Source organism: Macrobrachium rosenbergii, chromosome 19 (assembly GCF_040412425.1).
Source record: "Macrobrachium rosenbergii isolate ZJJX-2024 chromosome 19, ASM4041242v1, whole genome shotgun sequence".
Classification (NCBI taxonomy): Eukaryota; Metazoa; Arthropoda; class Malacostraca; order Decapoda; family Palaemonidae; genus Macrobrachium; species Macrobrachium rosenbergii.
The window spans coordinates 36,492,710-36,510,977 of NC_089759.1; the positions used below are offsets into that span (position 1 = coordinate 36,492,710).

Consider the following 18,268-nt stretch of genomic DNA (forward strand, 5'->3'; position numbering starts at 1 on the left):
GGAAGATTTAGAGCTACCACTGTGTTCTGATGTGTAGATCTTTTTGTCTTGTACATTCCACTTTATGTTGCTCATGTAGGAGAAATGTCTTGATAGTACTGAAACTAGTTACATCTTCTGATTGTATGCATCAACTGAGGAGGAGGAGGAGGAGGAAGAAACTCTATTGCTGTGGGAATGGTTTCTACTATAGTCAATGTCTCAATGAGTTGATAACTGATAAGTTTGGTGAAACCTGCAAGGGGAGAGTAGCCACATTTCATCAATTTGTCCACCATTACCTCTAGCCTCAGGGACTCAGCATTCATGGTGTTGCAAAGTATTGTTACACTTTTCTAAGGTTTGAATGTTTTTTTGATAAACAGGGTCTCAGTGAATATGCAGTGATGCTGGCAACCCTATCAAAAAGAAAAAGATCTGTAAAGTGCTCTTTGTACAAAAACAAAAAATTTCCTAAAGAGGAAGAATTCCTTCTCGAGCAAGTTTTCAATGGGTATGTTGAGAAAATTCTTTCAGAAGCAAGAGAAGTTGGGGGAGAAGGATCTGATGACTTGATTTTGAAGAAGAGAAAAGGCATATTAAAGGCCACACACTACCTTTAATATAGGAAGTATCAAAACTCACAAAATCATCAAGTGAGAGAGAGATGAGGGTGCAGACAAAGAGAAGAAATTTTAAGAAAACAAAGGTAGTCCTAAGGACGCAAAGAAATTTTATCACATATTTTACTGAGCACAGAACCTAATGGACAAAGGTATGCAATACAATTCTTGGATGGAACACTGCATAAAAGTCACCCACATGATTATCAAAGGCTTAGTACTCCTGGAGCAACATTTTTATGAGGCAAAAACTGCTAGAGAGAAAACTTCCTATTGGTAATGTTTTTCAAAAATGTACCTGAACTAACAAAATAAACTCCATAAACTTCATCTGCTCTGGCATTATCCCAGACGCTCCCATGAGTAGTCCTTCACTGTTCAGTGTCCCAAACTTACCAGAAGCAGAAGACAATTCTAATGTATCATCAGGAGACCCATAGCACATTTCACTTTGCTCAGTCTCATACACTGACATTATAGCTCCTGCATTTCATCTCATCAACAATTATTTGCCACCAAGAATAAAGATGGATGGTGGGCATAATAAGAGAGAGAATTATTCACACACAAAACTACTACATTGTACATATTTTTAGTACATTAGCTACAGTAGTGTACAGCATTGCTATAACTATTCTACTTTAATATTTTTTTTTTGAGAGATAGAGAGAGAGAGAGAGACAGAGAGAACACTCACATATAGTATTGTATAAACGTATTTTCATGCTAAGACGGTGCAGTACTGCGCTGTAATATATTTATAATATTACAGAGCAGTCCTGTACAATATTTTGTTAATTCTGTTTATACATATTCTAGTGTGTTTCATTCAAAAATAATCTCACAGTTAAGTATATCTGGTAAAAATGTATTTTATGTAAGGGTAGCTATTACGTATAAGCAGTTTCCTAGTAGTGTACAATGGGGGGGGGGGAAATAATGTACAGCAACCTTATTCATATAAATTCTCATTCCAGAGAACAAATGACTTGTAATGTCCTTTAATGTTACTGCAGTGTGCTGATCAGATTCCCTCCTTATGGGGCTCTACTTTCCATTTTAAAATTAACAAGAGTAAATAATGTCTTTGTCTTCTTGAAAGAAGAACAGTTTTATAAATATTGTAATGCTATCTAATTTTTTTTTAATTTCAGAGGGTGGGGGGCCTAGGAGCTATTGTCACCTAATAGTCATATTTTATTACTTAAACTGATGCTTTGATTATACACTTTACCTTCAAAATGTTCAAATTTTCAAAGACAATCTATGTCAGAGACTGGAGAATAAGAATATGAGCAATTATAATATAATTCCCACCTAAAGTGTGACATTACTGTAACGTTCATGAACATATCTATTTTTTTTATCCTGCTGAGTAAGACCTGGACATCTGCTACAAAATTCTTATATAAAAGAAAAAAAGAGACAGAAAAAGGTTACCTTGTTCATTGGAATGTGTGCCATTAACAGAATTTTTCTCACTATCGGATGCCCTAGAATCATCTTGAGAAAGAGTATTACTTGAAGCATCTCCACTGAAATATGGTGATGGACGTTTGCCACTTGAATGACTTTTACTCCTGCTTGTTGGGGTGGATGTGCTTACAGAAATAGTAGTGCTCGAATGTCGACGATACTGGGGTGTGGCACACAGAAGGTCATTCAAAATATGAATAATGGTAGAAATATCCCGTTTAGGCCGTCCCTGCCGGTCCTGGAGTGCTGGGTTGAGAGTTCCTGTGATATGGGATACTATGTATTAATGGAAATAAATATTGCAACTGATTTTGCCCAATGAAAAAATACTGCTGAAATCAAACAGAGTATTCAACATAGCTTCTAGATATAAATAAAAAGCAACAAAGAAACAACTATACACAATAGCAATAATAATCCTCATATTATTTCATGAGAATTGCAACGAACAATTACATCAACAATATCTTTGTGAAAGTACATTGAAATTTAATACAGAGCTCTGTCACAAGCAAGCTTTCAATTCCTCATATCTCCCATACTCTACATAATTCATTTCTAAAGCCTCGATGTTTTTCCTTTCATTTGTATTCAGCTTCCAAATTACACTTCCATAAAGTTGAGTTGGCTTGACAGCTCTTTCATAAACGCCAACCTTGGCCTCCACAGGCACTCCAAGTTTCTTACTAATCATTTACACACATCCTACTCCTGCTTCACCTATACTATGCCTCACCCCTTCTCTCCCCCTACAATCCTCCAGTATAATTAGTACTCTCTGATACCTGTACAACTGAAGTGCTCCTATTACCGTGCAATTCACATTAAAATTCATTGTTCTATCTTTTTTGGTTTCAGTTTACAACCATAATTATATACTTATATTTACTGTCAACTTTCTCTTCTCGCAAACACTTACAAAGTCTTTCACTAGTTTCAGCCGTTTCTCTTCAATATCCCCAATCAGTACTATTCTACATTCCATACATGGCCCCTTTTCTAATTCCACAACTGCAACATCATCTGTCCTTTCTCTGACTTAGAGCATCCCTCCCCCCATAGCGATAATAATCAGCCATTGAGACGTAACAGACACCTCCAACCACTCATCTCTTACTTCAGTCACCTTGCTCTCCTAACTAGTTTGTACTAACTCATAATCTAACCAAGTCCTTCCCTCACAATTTTCTCTTTCCCAAGTATATTTATATTTCTTTAATCCATGGATTTCCAGAAATCAAACCCCTTTCTAAAACCATTTCTATGATACTTTATCATTTCTCATTCTAATATATACTCGAGAAACTCCTTATCAGCCCAAAAGGACAATTTCACTCTTTACCACCTAATTTTATATTAATATTGCTACTCAACTACTTTTTCATTCTCTCCAAACCCAGCACGACATAGAATCAAATGATCCCAAAAACATTCTCTTTTTATTTTTACCCCTTTCCATTCCTGGCCCATATACATTCACTATTAAAACCTTTTTGAAGCAGCCCTAAGTCTTAATAATAAAATACTTTAACACATCTATACTCTTTAACCAATTCCCTGGAGTGTCTCCCTCATGCATTAAGTGCTACACCTACCTAGCTCTACGTCTTTCAGCTACCAAAGACACAGCTGCTCTTGTCTTTCAATTACAGCACAAGTGGACGCGCGCACACACACACACATGCGCGTGCGCACATTGTACAAAATATTATGACTAAGAAATTTACATGCACTGTTATTCATATACAAAAAGAGAATCCTACCACTTAAATGAAATTGATTAATACAAATATCAGCTTAAGTGAAATGAAACTGCTAAATACTTAAATCAGCTACAGTGAAAGAAAACTGCTAAATATTCAAAATAGCTAAAGTGATTTGGTACCTCGTGGCTCACAGGGGGATTAATTACGGGTAGAGAAACAATGCTGCCAGTCCGTGTTATACCAAAATGGTCAACTCAAGTTTTACAGAACATATACAATATTCCTTCACAGCTGCAGCTATATGTTGCCTATTGTTATATCTGTTTCCATACTTTCCTTTCGTACCTCATGCTTGGCTGAACTCAGTTAACTTTTATCTGCTTACATTCTGATATTATATTTCAGAAATCTATAAATCGTTTGTTTAGATAAACTGCTTCATGTCCAAAGTCAATAACAACTTTAGACAGACTGCCCCACTCACTCACACTAGATCTTACTAATCTACAGTGTAAGAAAAAACTTGGTAACACCTGTGACCAACTGCCCTAAATGAAATATTAGCTACAGTATTAGCTACAGTTACTGATTGCAAGTCTATTCTTAAATGCAGTGAATGATTAACAATATAAATATCAGTGTCCCAACAACAAGAATGATTTTTCTCGTGAAATATTGTGCTTGAAACACTATGAGCAATCATCAAAAAAATTAATAATCTGTATGTTATACCATTGCTATTGCAGTAACCAGAGAAAAACCCAAGAGATAACCAAACCGGTCAGTCTTGCAACCCTGAATTATCTGCTCGTTACCTGAGAAAGTGCCCGAGTAGACCCCTTTGCCATGGTGGTGCATACTCTCGATAATGGCACCTTGTTTTTTGCTACTGCTATTACTAGTGCTTGAGCTCCTACTACTTCCACTACCACTGCCTCCGGTATTACTAGTGCTGCTGCTACCACTTCCTTCTCTCTGAGAAGTAGCCGAGACTTCCTGAGGTGCCCGATTTTCCTGAAAAATATCATACATTACTTATAACGACCTGAGCATTCAAATGCTGTATGTATATGTGTGTATGTATATATATATATATATATATATATATATATATATATATATATATATATATATAAAAGAAAATCCACGAAGGAAAGAGAAACACTGGAGTGCTGCGAGACCTTTCGACTGTCGTCCTTTACTTAGCAGACTGAAGAAATATAAAAGTAAGTTTACAAAGTAGGCTCGTACAAAATGACAGATGGGGATTACAAGGAAAAAAATATGTACCTGGAATCCAACACAATTGAAGAATTAGTTGAACTGCCAAAACAGGGTTAAACATTTAAGAGGTTTTGCAAAGGATTAGGATCAACCATTCAGAAGCAGGGACAGGACAATTAAATGACTATACAAGGAAGGTGACATTTTTTGGCGCTTTTCAGTGCCGATAAGCTACCGAAGAAGTGCCAAAGTTATCAGCGATTTTTGGTTATATGTATAAATATACATACATATATACTGTATATATACAGTAAACCCCCGTATTCATGGGGGATACGTAACCCCCACCCCCCCGGGAATAGCTAAAATCTGTGAATACTTAAAACCCCTCTCAAAAACACCTAGAACTGCCTATTTTGATAGTTTAAACACAAGAAAACCCCTCTAAAAATACTTATACCTGAGTATTTTAATAGTTTTATCAAAAAGTGCATTTAGTCAAGAAAATTATATGAAAATACAGTAATTAGTGAATATTTCTCAGTGAAAAATACCGCGAATGGGCGAATATGACATAATGAACTGCATTTTAACATGACTAATGACTCTTTTCCCTAATATTTTTGCATTTTTATGGTATTAACTATGTGTTAATGTACAGTACGGTACTAAGATTTCCACTACCATTTCACACTGGCAACAATTTTTCATCATATTTGGCAGTTTGGCAACAGGGTATTTAAATATTTGCATCTTCATCTTTTATGCCTTTTACATTTTTCCATGGGATACTTTACTGCAATATCTATAATCAGATACTTCATATTTGTAGGTAGTATTCTTATAGTCTTTCTTACATATGGAACTTTTCATGGAAATGTACTTCAAATGGTTTTTAATTGGAAATAATTATCTCTGGATTTATTTTATTTTATTTCCTTCACTCCTACTACACATATCACTTACACATGTAAGCAACTCTCTCATGTTCACACTACAATTATTTGCAACCATGCAAAAAAATGGGGAAAAAACTGACTTGAAATACTGATTCAAGTCTGATGCTAATTCGTCAGAATCCAGAGCAAACTGAAGGCAAGAAACTATGAAATGTTGGCCAAGAGAAGAGAAAAACTGGATATGTAACTCTGAAACTCCCGAATATAAAACGCATGGAAATTACTGAGCAGGGAAAATTATACACTTGAAAGAATTCAAAGAATCTTAGTAAAGGACATAGATTGCATTAATTTGTCCACATCAGCAATTACCTAAATTTCCCATAAAACACTACAAAGGGGGATGGGCCACGTATTACTGTACATGTCTGAGACTACATATGATGATCAATTGGGATTTACATCAGTTTCCAGCAGGTACAATTATGGAAATGTGGTTCATTACCTTAAAAAATATTTCCAAAGAAAAGCTGTAACTTTTTTTCCATGCACAAAGAAACAAAATTTACATATACAGTACAGTATGCGACTTTTTAATGTCTTCCAAACAGAGACATAAAAACTATCTTGAGAATGAAAAAATTTATTCCAAAATAATTTGGACACTGATGTTGATTTAGTGTGGTTTCTGTAAAAAAATAAAATCTTCATTAATACAACCAAATGTTAATCACCTGAAGGCGATCACCCAATCCCTGTTGCTAAGACTTTCATCTAAATCTGCTAAATGGTTTAATCAAAATCAGTCTCCTTGGAAGAAGAAAATATAACACAAATTGTTACTGACTCCATTATTTGATAATGTGGATTGAGTTATCCTCTGTTTATTTATCCACTGTTAAAAAAAGTCTAATAAAATGACTTTTCAAAATCCAGCTGACTCTAATGTGATTCTTTTCATCCCTCAAGAAATTTGCTTGGGTACGCCTTACCTCTTTTTGCTCTGGCCTTGAAGTGAGGACCTCTGATGACAGTTGTTTTAGGGTTTGGGTCAAATTACGACTTGCTTCAGCTAATGCCTTTGTATCTAGTGATGCTCTAGGATCAGATTCTTCTCCCCGGTGGGGGCATCCTCTGATGGGAAGGTCACCTTCAAAACTATACCCTGAGGGTGAGCTTGCACTTGAACCACTGGAGGAGGAAGATGTAGGGCTAACGGGCGTGGATGGGGGGCCTGGGGTAGGGCGATAGTGATGGTGGTGGTGGTGATGATGGTGGTGGTGGTGGTGGTGATGGTGAGGTGGAGTTGCCAAGTATGACGACGGAGATGAAGGTGATGAACATCCGAGACCGTGGTGATAAAGATTATGATGGTGGTGAGCATGATGAGGTGCTGAATTAGATGGTGGTGACATAGTTGAAAACAAAGACGACGATGTTGAGGGTAACGAGGGAGATGCCGCCCGTGACGAAGATGCTGTGGAAGAAGATTGTGAGCTCTGACTAGGGACGACAGAGGCTGAAACTGGAGGCGTTACCAAAGCATCTGATGATGAAGACACAGATGACGAGGACACCGGTAAGCCATCATTGGAAGAGACCTGTTGCGCATAACCATGAGAATACTTGGAACATGAGGTGCTAGACGTATGAGGGGCATATGGTGGGGTTAATGGATGGGTATGGGTGGATGAAGGAGAGGAAGAGCCTCCAACGTGGTCATGAGCTCCAGAATGAGAATGAGTGCTAGAATGGGAATGAGTGTGGCTATGAGAATGAGTATGGCTATGAGAATGACTGTGACTGTGGCTATGGTTGTGGGAGGGCTGCAGACGGCTTTTTCGAGAACCACTAGGAGAAACAGTGGACAGCTGAAGTTGAATAAGCATCATGTGGTCTCCAAGACGCATGGTTAGATTGAGTGGCGCTTTTCCAGTCAAAAAGTCATTGACCTGGAAAGGAATTACAGGAAACTAAGATCAAGCCCCTAAACATATCAGTAACAGTAAAGTGACATAAGTACATATTTCTATTTACTTAACATCTTTTCCAAACAGATAAATGCAGGTTTACAACAAGAGCGAGCATAGATATTACAACAATAAAAATTGACTAATTTTTAAAGGGAAAACTAAGAAACAAACCTGGCCATCATTAAGACTCTCTAAAGCTTGCATAACACTCTGCTCAGGACGTTGTGTCTGAAAAGGAGAAAAAATAGCTGACATAAATTTTAGGGCATCAAAAAATTCAAAATTTACTCCTTGCACTATATTTGAAATAACCTTAAGTAACAACGGCTTCATCATCAAACAATGCTGAATGTAGCCAACATTACGTGGCTTCTCATTTCAGTACAAGGTAGTTCAAACTGTCTTGATAAAAGAGGGCCTTCAAATAGCAGGTGAAATATAAATTATGCAATAATTTTTCAATACATTTGTGAAAAACCATCTTTTAAACTAAATACATATAAGGTTACTTTCACAAAAAATATTTAACAAACAAAAATATTGTTTAAAACATCCACCCACCCACCTTTAATAGTTTAAGTGATGCCACATGAGAAAATAATAGCTAATTATCTGTCCAATTGCCTGTGACAAACAACAAACTACTTCATGTCAGGGAATGTTCTGACTGCCTAAAAGGTCACTGCCTCTGAAAGCAGCATCTAAGAATTCGGTGAAAATCCAGAGAGTCTGGGCTTGGCCATCTAAACCACATGCCACTTTTTATAACACTGAAACTTCATGAAAGAACTGTTTCAGATCAATCTACAAAATAGTGCAAATCTGATTAAGTGACAAATCAGTGTTATGTCCAGTTTCACTGTACCTCAAAAATAAAGGAAATTGGAACTTACATTTTTGCACCAATTAGAATTAACGGGCAAGTAAAACATTAAAATTTTGATAGTTACATTTGAAGAGACCCACATCTAGTTGTTAACAATGATGGACTTTTTTGTAACCTTAAAAGGCAGTTAACATAATTTTTTGGATCAAATAAGTGAAGATCCATGTGGTACCTTCTTACCAAATACCATGATCTGATGAACCTGTATTGTTAAAAAAGTGTAATAGTTGTAAGGATAATCATAATTACACAGAAAAGGTTTTGACAAAGTTTAATAACAATTGTAAATCTATTTTCTTCTCAAAAATAATTAAAACTTTCTTCTCTTACTTTTCTTTTTTATAGTTGAACCAGAAACTACTGAGTACTATAGCTTGGATATGCCTCTACTGTAATTTTTCCTAATTATGATGGTAAGGTTTCAAGTTAAAGAGAGAGAGAGAGAGAGAGAGAGAGAGTGCTTCACAGGACATATCAGAATTCTTCAACTCTAATTAGCATTTCCACCCAACTCACGGAAGCTATTTTTGGTATTCCTTGAAAACTGATTCCCAATACAGTGCTTACTGTAGTAGAGAAACTGTTGAAATTAGTGGTGTTTGAAAATGACTGAAAGTCGAGAAAGGAAACATACACAAGAGGGTAAATGGAAACAAGAAAGATGGAGTTATGAATGATCAACTCTGAGCTTTTGGGGGGTCAAAAATTTATCTGTGGCAAGGAACAAACTGATTAATTATATAGTATAACAATATTTTTCTTTTTGTGCTCACTGTGAATTTATTTTCCATGGCCAAAAAGCTGATTTTGGTGTCACTTCAAACTAGACTACTGTATTTTATTGCATTATGTCCAAAAAATGTAAAAATTGCATAAAGAAAACATATTTTGAGTTTGATTCTGAGTACAAAACCTAAATTCGACCGGAATGTGTACTGAGAAGTTGAGATCTTCATAACCTAACAGGAAGTTTGCTGATATTTTCCAGTGGATGACATCACTGGATTCTCAAAGGGCTAATATGGATGATGGAGGAATGGAAGTTGTTGATTTAAATATGAAAGTTTGGAAGTTGAAATAAAGGGTCATGCTATCACAGACAAGGGGTAAGCCACAGAATAATTGAAGCAAGAAAACAGGGTGTGTTCAAAAGTGTGGGAGAAGACTTGGAATGTCTATGAAAGCACAGGGTGAGAATATATGAATGGATTTTTAGTCCAACCTCCTTTATGGGAGAGGAGTGTGGATGCTGAATAACTTTTAAGATGAACTGCCTGTGTAGTATAAAGCATAATATACACTGATTGGACAAGAAATGTGAAAATACTTAGAAGTATAAAAGTATTGATATAGATAAAAAAAAAAAAAGATCAGTATCTCATGATGGACTGGTCATGTGGGAAGAATGGAGGAAATTTTGGCAAAAAGCCTGTATTATTCATCAATGATATGAGAGAACATAAAAGGCCTAAAAAGTACAGGAAAGATGGAATGAAGATACTGTTATGGAGGGTCCTTAAAATATATATCAAGTGTGAGTTTGCAAGAGAGGTGAACAGAGCAATGAGTTGTGTGCACACCTATATAGATTAATGGTGAACCTTTGTGAAAGATGTATATACCTACTAATGCTTAGGAAGTTTTTTTTTGCACAGCATGAACTGTGTTGTTCTTTTCTTTGTGTGTGTGTGTGTGTGTGTGTGTGTGTGTGTGTGTGTGTGTGTGTGTGTGTGTGTGTGTGATGTGTGTATATATATATATATATATATATATATATATATATATATATATATATATATATATGACTGTGAAATATTTTCTGTTAAAACAGAATTCCATCGAGGGAGACAGTTGTCTCCGAAATATATAGCATTAACTTTCTACCTTTTGGCATTTATATGGTCTCTTTTTATTATATATATATATATATATATATATATATATATATATATATATATATATATATATATATATATATATATATATATATATATATATATATATATATAAACAACCCAGCACTGCCTGGGAAAACTCTGAATGACAACCCCAATAAACTCTCTCTCTCTCCTCCCTACCACCCCCTCTGCTCTCTCTCTCACTTCCTCTCCCTCTCACTCTCTCTCCAACCTCCCTGACTCTTTCCCTCTTCTTCTCCATAAAACCCCCTCTACTCTCTCTCTCTCTCTATCTCTCTCCAACGATCCCTGTCTCTTTCCCCCTTTCTTCTCCCTAGCAACCCTTCTACTCTCTCTCACTTCCTTCCCCTCATTCTTTTTCTCTCTCCAATCCTCCCTGTCCCTTTCCCTCTTTCTTCTCCCTAACATCCCCTCTATTCTCTCTCATTTTCTCTCTGTCATCCCCTTCCCAACCCCCACCCCCTTTGGTGCCATAGATGTCTGACCCCCCACAGTATTCTTTTCCTGACAGTACGTCATATGTATACCAAAATTAGGTATGATAAACTCGTAAAGTCACTTAGTCTACGGGCATAGCCAGCTCTGTTTCGAGAAAGCCCTTCCACCCTCACCCCCTTTGGTGCCCTTTGGTGCTAGTGATGTCTTACCCCAAAAAAAAGTTCTTTTTGAGACAGTAAGTCATATGTATACCAAGTTTGGTTGAAATCGCTCAATGCATTTCAGAGTATATGTGGAACACACACACATCCATTTATATATATATATATATAAAGGAGAAAAACCAGAAGAGAATATTTCGTTTCGTGGAGGATTGCTTTGTTAGAGGAGAACTTTTGCCTGAACAAGATGATGAATGGCACATGTAGTGTTGACTGTAGTCTTACGTTTCTTGGTAGTATCACTTTTTTTTTTTTTTGAGAGTGCCTCAGAAATAAGTAAAGAGTGAAAACTATGAAATATGCAAACAAACGACACAGATTTGCCCTGTAAGTTCCAAAGAGGATAGAATCATTAAATGATGAAAGGGTTGCTCTGCATAAACAAAGAGGAACAGTTCTGGAAATTCTGAAGCTCAATTCCGCCAGACACACACACACTTGCCGGTGAAATTCTAAAACCCTTGCCTATAAAATAAATTCTCTCTCTTTCTGTGTGTAGCGCACGCGCGCGCTGAATACATGGTGGACCTATGAAAGACATAGGACATACGTCGCATCTTTAAACTCCATGCCTGCAAGCTAAAAGCAATTTCCTTGCAAGTAAAAAAAAAAAGGGGGTCTTTGGTAATGGGTCGAGCTCCTTGGATGAAATTTTCAGGAGACTGGAAAATAATCTCCTTGAAACAAATCATTCCTGTTAAAGGACTCCCCATCGCTAAACGCTAATCTTGTGGCGACAATTCTGATGACAGAAAAATGAAGTGAATATCACTTTGCTGCAAGAGACCATTTTACCTGTACTGTAGCTTACTACTCTTTCGAACCAATATACAATTACATTTCTTTTCGTCAGGTCAAATATACACATGAATTAGACATATATTCATACATATATACCAACCCAACTTTCTTTGCAGGCAAACGTGGGTGCTTGTGCTGCGAATATGAATTTACAACAACAAAATTAAAGTTTTGAATGTGTGAGAGAGAGAGAGAGAGAGAGAGAGAGAGAGAGAGAGAGAGAGAGAGAGAGAGAGAGAGAGAGAGAGAGAGAGAAGCGAAATTATGTGAGGGTGGAGGCAGTGATCCAAATGAAGGCGATAGACAAGAATTAATTTGTGCATACAGAAGCCTTTAATTGGCCAAAGGGGGGGGGGATGCCTAATAAAAGATGCACATCCTCCACAAACAACCTTGATCTATCTGATAAATATGATATCTTTATTTAAGGATACTGACGAGTTGGTAGCAGACGCAGAGCTTCATTCGAACCGGAGAGCAGAGTGTAACTGTCCAAACTCCTAACCGACATTAGACTCTGCCTGGAGTCAATTTACTCAGCCTAGTCACATACATTGAATACAAAATAGAGAAAACTGATACCAGTTGTAAAAGACTTGTGAATGATTTGCACTATTCACAGGAATATCAGAGAAACGACAGAGACATCGTAAATGAAGTGATCCAAACATTAGCTAAGAGCGATGGGGAGACAGACTTCTGCTTGTCCTCGCATCTTCGTTGAAGAGTGCACCCTTACCTGGTCAGTTCAAGAGAGAGAGAGAGAGAGAGAGAGAGAGAGACATCAATACGCAACCAGAGATTAAATTTATTATCACTTAATCCCCATTACTCACCGCTACCACCGTCCTGCCTATAACAAGAGTTACCATCATCCCCGGCGGACGGCGTCATATCGAGCTATCGAACTGCCACCATCGAAGTATCGAGCTGAAATGTCAATGAGCAATCCACAACGGGGAACGTGCGCGTAAACTTGAGAGAGAGAGAGAGAGAGAGAGAGAGAGAGAGAGAGAGAGAGAGAGAGAGAGAGAGAGAGAGAGAGAGCAGACAATATGAAACAATGCATAGAAGCTGCAGTATAAACTAAGATGAACAGAGGAAGGTTCTACCCGAATGGCAAATGCAGTAGGGAATACAATACGCAAGCGACTGTCTCTGCTTTGTATGACATAGTCTCTCTCTCTCTCTCTCTGCACCAGTTATTGACATTTCCTTGTCTTTACCTCAACCCCTAAGTTGTACTCTCGTTTTAATAACCCGATCTCTCGGCGCACGCGCGAGCGCCCGCGTGTGTATTCCAATACGTGACTTTTTCCATCATCCCTTTCGCCTTTCCCCTTCCTTCGCCAATACAATTTTTACCTCTTTCTAATTACGACTGTTACTTCCCTTCAGGGACGAGCATCTTTCGCTTCAGTTTCCTCTCTCCCCTCTTTATCATTCTCCCTTTCTTTGTTCTTAATAATATCTACATTATCGCTTTTTATTGACGTTATATTCTCTTTGTCTAAGCGACCCCCTTTCTCTCCGTTTTTACGCTGGATTTTCTTGCGTTTCTCCAGCTCTCAATGAAACGTGTCATTTGCTTCGTATGCCAATATTCACTGGCGAGTTGTTTCGTCTCTTCTTTCTTTTTCTTTCGTCGTCGTTATGACACTCGAACGTTGCTATGCGAGACTTGCCATAACGCAAGCCTTCCCTGGTCAAAGGCAATTCAGCATAAGGTAGGAATTTCAGGAAACCCTTAGCGTCATAAGGCTGAATTCGCAAATCTCATCCCATGCGTCTTTCGTAAACAACTTTTTCATGATTTCATAACAAGTGCTGCGTTCTATGTTAAGTATACCTTAGTTTAACCAGACCACTGAGCTGATTAACAGCTCTCCCAGGGCTGGCCCGAAGGATTAGACTTATTTTACGTGGCTAAGAATCAATTGGTTACCTAGCAACGGGACCTACAGCTTATTGTGGAATCCGAACCACATTATAGCGAGAAATGAATTTCTATCACCAGAAATAAATTCCTCTTATTCTTCATTGGCCGGTCGGAGATTCGAACTCGCGGCCAGCAGAGTGCTAGCTGAGAACGGAACCCACTCCCCCAGCGAGGAACTTAGTGCTGCGTTCGGATCTCCAAGTAACGCGCAAGTTAGGCCTTACATCATAATCCTCTAAAGGTGCCGTGGCAACTAACTAATATGAAAATATTAGTGTACAGTCAAACGTAAATTAAAATAGCAACAGATAAAAACTAATAAAAATAGGAAATGATGAGTTAACGTTATATAACTAACAATTAACATTAACACGTGAACATCATCCAAAAGGCAACACTGTTATTCACCAAGTAACTATACTACGCAGCCTGTTTCGTATTGTTGGTGGCCTGACGTCTGGCCAACGGTGGATTGTTAAAGGGGTAGCCCTTCATCTGTTGCACCCACGGCACCGGCCTTGCATGAGAAAGTATAGGATCCAAAATAAAACGGGCTCTCTGTGACCATTGTCAAATCAATACATGCTCAAACCAACTTCTTTCTACGAGAATAATGGCTGATGAAATGTTGAAAGTACCATTGCGGTAAAAGTACACTCAGACACTTTTATCCCGGAGCGGCGTTAGGCAGAAGTCTGCGGTCTTTTGTGCCCCGATTTCACTTTGGCCCACGTCTGAACATACGAAAAACTGGTATGCAATCTTTGACATTATTAAGGGTTTATTCCCTTTCATGCATATCTATGCATGAATGCCTCCTTTGTATCAGCTTTGGCTGAAGTTGCTTCAAAAGTGTATGAGGATTCGCGAAGTCAAGGTGTGACAGTCACATCCATGGACCAACAGACGGACTTTTATGCATGATGGTCCACCTATGTACTAAGTTTTAACTGAAATCTTTCATACTAAGTGCTAGTTACTGCCATGGGAAGATAAGCGGATCACACAGACAGACACCTTCATGCAAAACTACGCCAGATGGTTTACCTTTTATTAAAAATTTCACCGAAATTCCTTCTACTTTGCAGGAGTTGCTACGACTAAGTAAGCGAGGCACACATGCTGACTGGCAAGCGACCTTGCTTACTGCACGGTACACATAAGGATTCAACTTTTTTCCAAGTTTGATGAAATCTCTTCGACTGAGTACGAGTAGCTCACATTAGGCAAGTGAGAGCCTCAGTGATGGAGACAGATGCACAAGCTCATTTTACACAACGCTTCGCATGCTGATCTTCCTTTGTATACCAAGTTTGGCTGAAATCCCTTCTGTTGTGTAGGCCTATATATCAACATTAGCGATGACAAGATAGGCGTAACCGACAAATATCGAAGAGACATACGAGTACAACGATCTCCCTTCAAGGTCATCTACATATAATGATCTACCTTAGGCTCGACTAGTATCCCCCTGACCTCTTCTAGAGAAGCTGCAATACCAAGGTAGGTACGTGTAAGACATCCGGACAAACCTAACCTTCCCGAATGGATACCTATGTACGACGGTCCGCCTTTGTATCAAGTTTGACTGGAAGCGCTTCAAGCATCGTCTAAGGGTAATCGCAATGACAATTGTAACAAACAGTTTTGTACAGAGAGACAATCTCCTTCCATGCAAATGTGTGCATAATTATATATGCTGCACCAAGTTACACCATACCCAGTTTATCCTACCGAGAGGGTTGAGGTGTGGTCATAGCCGACTTGTGCTGTAGTTTTAAATAAGCAGCGTAAAGCGTAAAGATAGTTTTAGTCTTCTGTACCGATATTTAGTTTCTAAATAATGAAACATTACAATTTTCTTTTTTTATTTCAGTGCTCCTTAGAGAAAGTTCTAGATTTCTTCCGTTATTATCACTCAGAAAGTGAAACACCACTTCATCTGACTACTGACAAAAATGAAATAAAAACATTTCCAATTTTCAATCTCGGATAATTTAACAATTTCGAAACACTGAAAAATAATCTTCTCTGGTTAAATACGACGGACTCTCGGGGAGGAACTGATCATCCGTTATGAAAAAAGTCTCCTCAATGATATAAGCTGTTTATCCAGAGATAAGCAATCGGGATGACGCACTGCCGTATATCTCTCTATAATGAATGACGGATGATTTAAGACAACCACCACTGGAAACTGTATAATGACTGCATACTGGTTACTTTAAAATTTTTGTATTCAATCTCGTCATCAAATGCTTTCCGTTTCGCCATGACGTTTTCCATCAAATTGGTCAGCTTGGCACCGCTCGTCAATGGCACTTATCCAAATTCAACCCTCATGCTCGAGTAGCCTGAGTATAAAACCCTTCAACTATGAAAGAGGAGTTGAGATAAGGGAAGGTGTGATGCCGTTCCCTTGTTTGTCATACGCAACCTCTTCTACATTACTATCTTTTTTTTCATCTGCTGTTGTTTTCCTTAAGTTTACTTTAGACTTTAGTCTGAAAAATCTTATAGAAGCACATTGTACAAAGTGAAATAGCTCCTACAGACCACCAGATTATAAATTCCTATATATACCCATAAAGTACTTATTTACCACAGTGGCATAGCTAAAGAAAGACCAGTCTGCTGCCCTTGAGCGCATTCTTCAAACCAGGGTCTTTTCGAAAAATGTCTCAGATTTAGTTCCCTTACGCTCAGACTCCTTATAAGCGCTGGGAGCCCCGTTCATATATTGACAAAGTAGTCTATATCTCATAGGAGCTTTTCATTCGATTCACCCCTTTGAAAAAGATGTGGAAACTCAACGTGAAAAGAATGAATCGCAGTTCAAAGAGAATGAAGAGGCCTTATCTTAAAAACATGCAACTAATGAGGAACATAAAAAATGTAAAATGAATGATTCCGCGAAGAAATTACGTAGGATAAAGGAATGTTTGGTGAGGAGCAGAAATTCACAGATGGGAGATTTCTTCAAGCCTCCTCACGTTTTCTTATAAATTATAAGTACAACAAATGGACCTTTCAAAAATGTGTACCAACTATACAAGTTCCGTAACATCCACCGATTCATAACAGCCAGAGGATTTTGAAGCAGTTCCCAACATATCAGCAAGTAAACTGGCACTGCTTCTGTGACAAGAAAGAACGCAAATATGACAGATGTGCTTAAACAACGGATGTCCATTTCTTGCGGTTGGCCCTAGGGCACTAATTCTTGCAGGGCAGGCAGGCAGGCAAGACACCAAGATAGCAAGCAAGTAAACTGGCACTGCTTCTGTGACAAGCAAGAACGCAAATATAACAGATGTGCTTAAACAACGGACGTCCATTTCTTGCGGTTGGCCCTAGGGCACTAATTCTTGCAGGGCAGGCAGGCAGGCAAGACACCAAGTTGGCAATCCAAGTCTGAGAGATACCCCGAAACGAGTGCGATTCCCTGGCCCCAAGTCCCTGAGGCATAAGGGACATAAGGGAAATTGTGAGTAGCTTGAAAGGTGAAGCACGAGGAAAACCTCAAAGCAGTTGCGCTATGGAACAAGTGTTACGGGAGGATGGATAGCAAGATGGAAGACAGAGACTATGAATGGAAGTACAGCAAAAGAACTTTAAGTAATGCCTAAGTAAGATTATACATCGACCTTTAATGTATACCGAATATTAACAATTCATCAAGATACAATCCGCCACTCCGATGGTTGCTGAATAACCTAAATGCAGTTCATTTGCATAACTGCCACTGACAAAATTAGCAGTGCATGCTCATCAAAATAAACGAATGAATGAATATATAAACCAAGATTTAATCATTTTTTTTTTACTTGACACCGTTTCCTCTATATATTAACGACTGAATTTGCAGCTCCATCAAAGTGTTGCGCTCACCCTTCAAAACCAAACGTACATCCCTTGTTTTAAGTCAGAATTTTAAGACACCTTAAGATGTTTTAGAAATAATAATAATAATAATAATAATAATAATAATAATAATAATAATAATAATAATAATAATAATAATAATAATAATAATAAAAATAATAATATTGCTTACACAGGAGTTTTATGATTACTCTCTGGCAACCCAGGTATTTTATACATAAATACGTGAACTTTTAGAATCCTGCTAAGATAAGCTGGTAAAATAAACGTTCATAAAAAAGTAAGGCTCACTACTTTAT

The 18,268-nt window shown here is 37.9% G+C and overlaps 1 protein-coding gene across 2 annotated transcripts in view; it reads right to left on the bottom strand.

Moving 5' to 3' along the window:
* LOC136848845 (midnolin-A-like) overlaps positions 1 to 18,268 on the bottom strand; it is a 205,575-nt gene that overhangs the window by 2,927 nt on the left and 184,380 nt on the right. The window contains exons 1-5 of one of the 2 annotated variants that reach the window (XM_067121630.1): positions 12,982 to 13,299; positions 8,052 to 8,108; positions 6,900 to 7,859; positions 4,600 to 4,798; positions 2,043 to 2,339 (exon numbers count right to left, since the gene is read on the bottom strand). In XM_067121630.1, the coding sequence (XP_066977731.1) occupies positions 2,043 to 2,339; positions 4,600 to 4,798; positions 6,900 to 7,859; positions 8,052 to 8,108; positions 12,982 to 13,020 (1,552 nt within the window). In that variant the 5' untranslated portion in view covers positions 13,021 to 13,299. Of the gene's footprint in view, positions 1 to 2,042; positions 2,340 to 4,599; positions 4,799 to 6,899; positions 7,860 to 8,051; positions 8,109 to 12,981; positions 13,300 to 18,268 lie in introns of those variants that run through there. The other variant, XM_067121629.1, reaches the window with a different exon arrangement.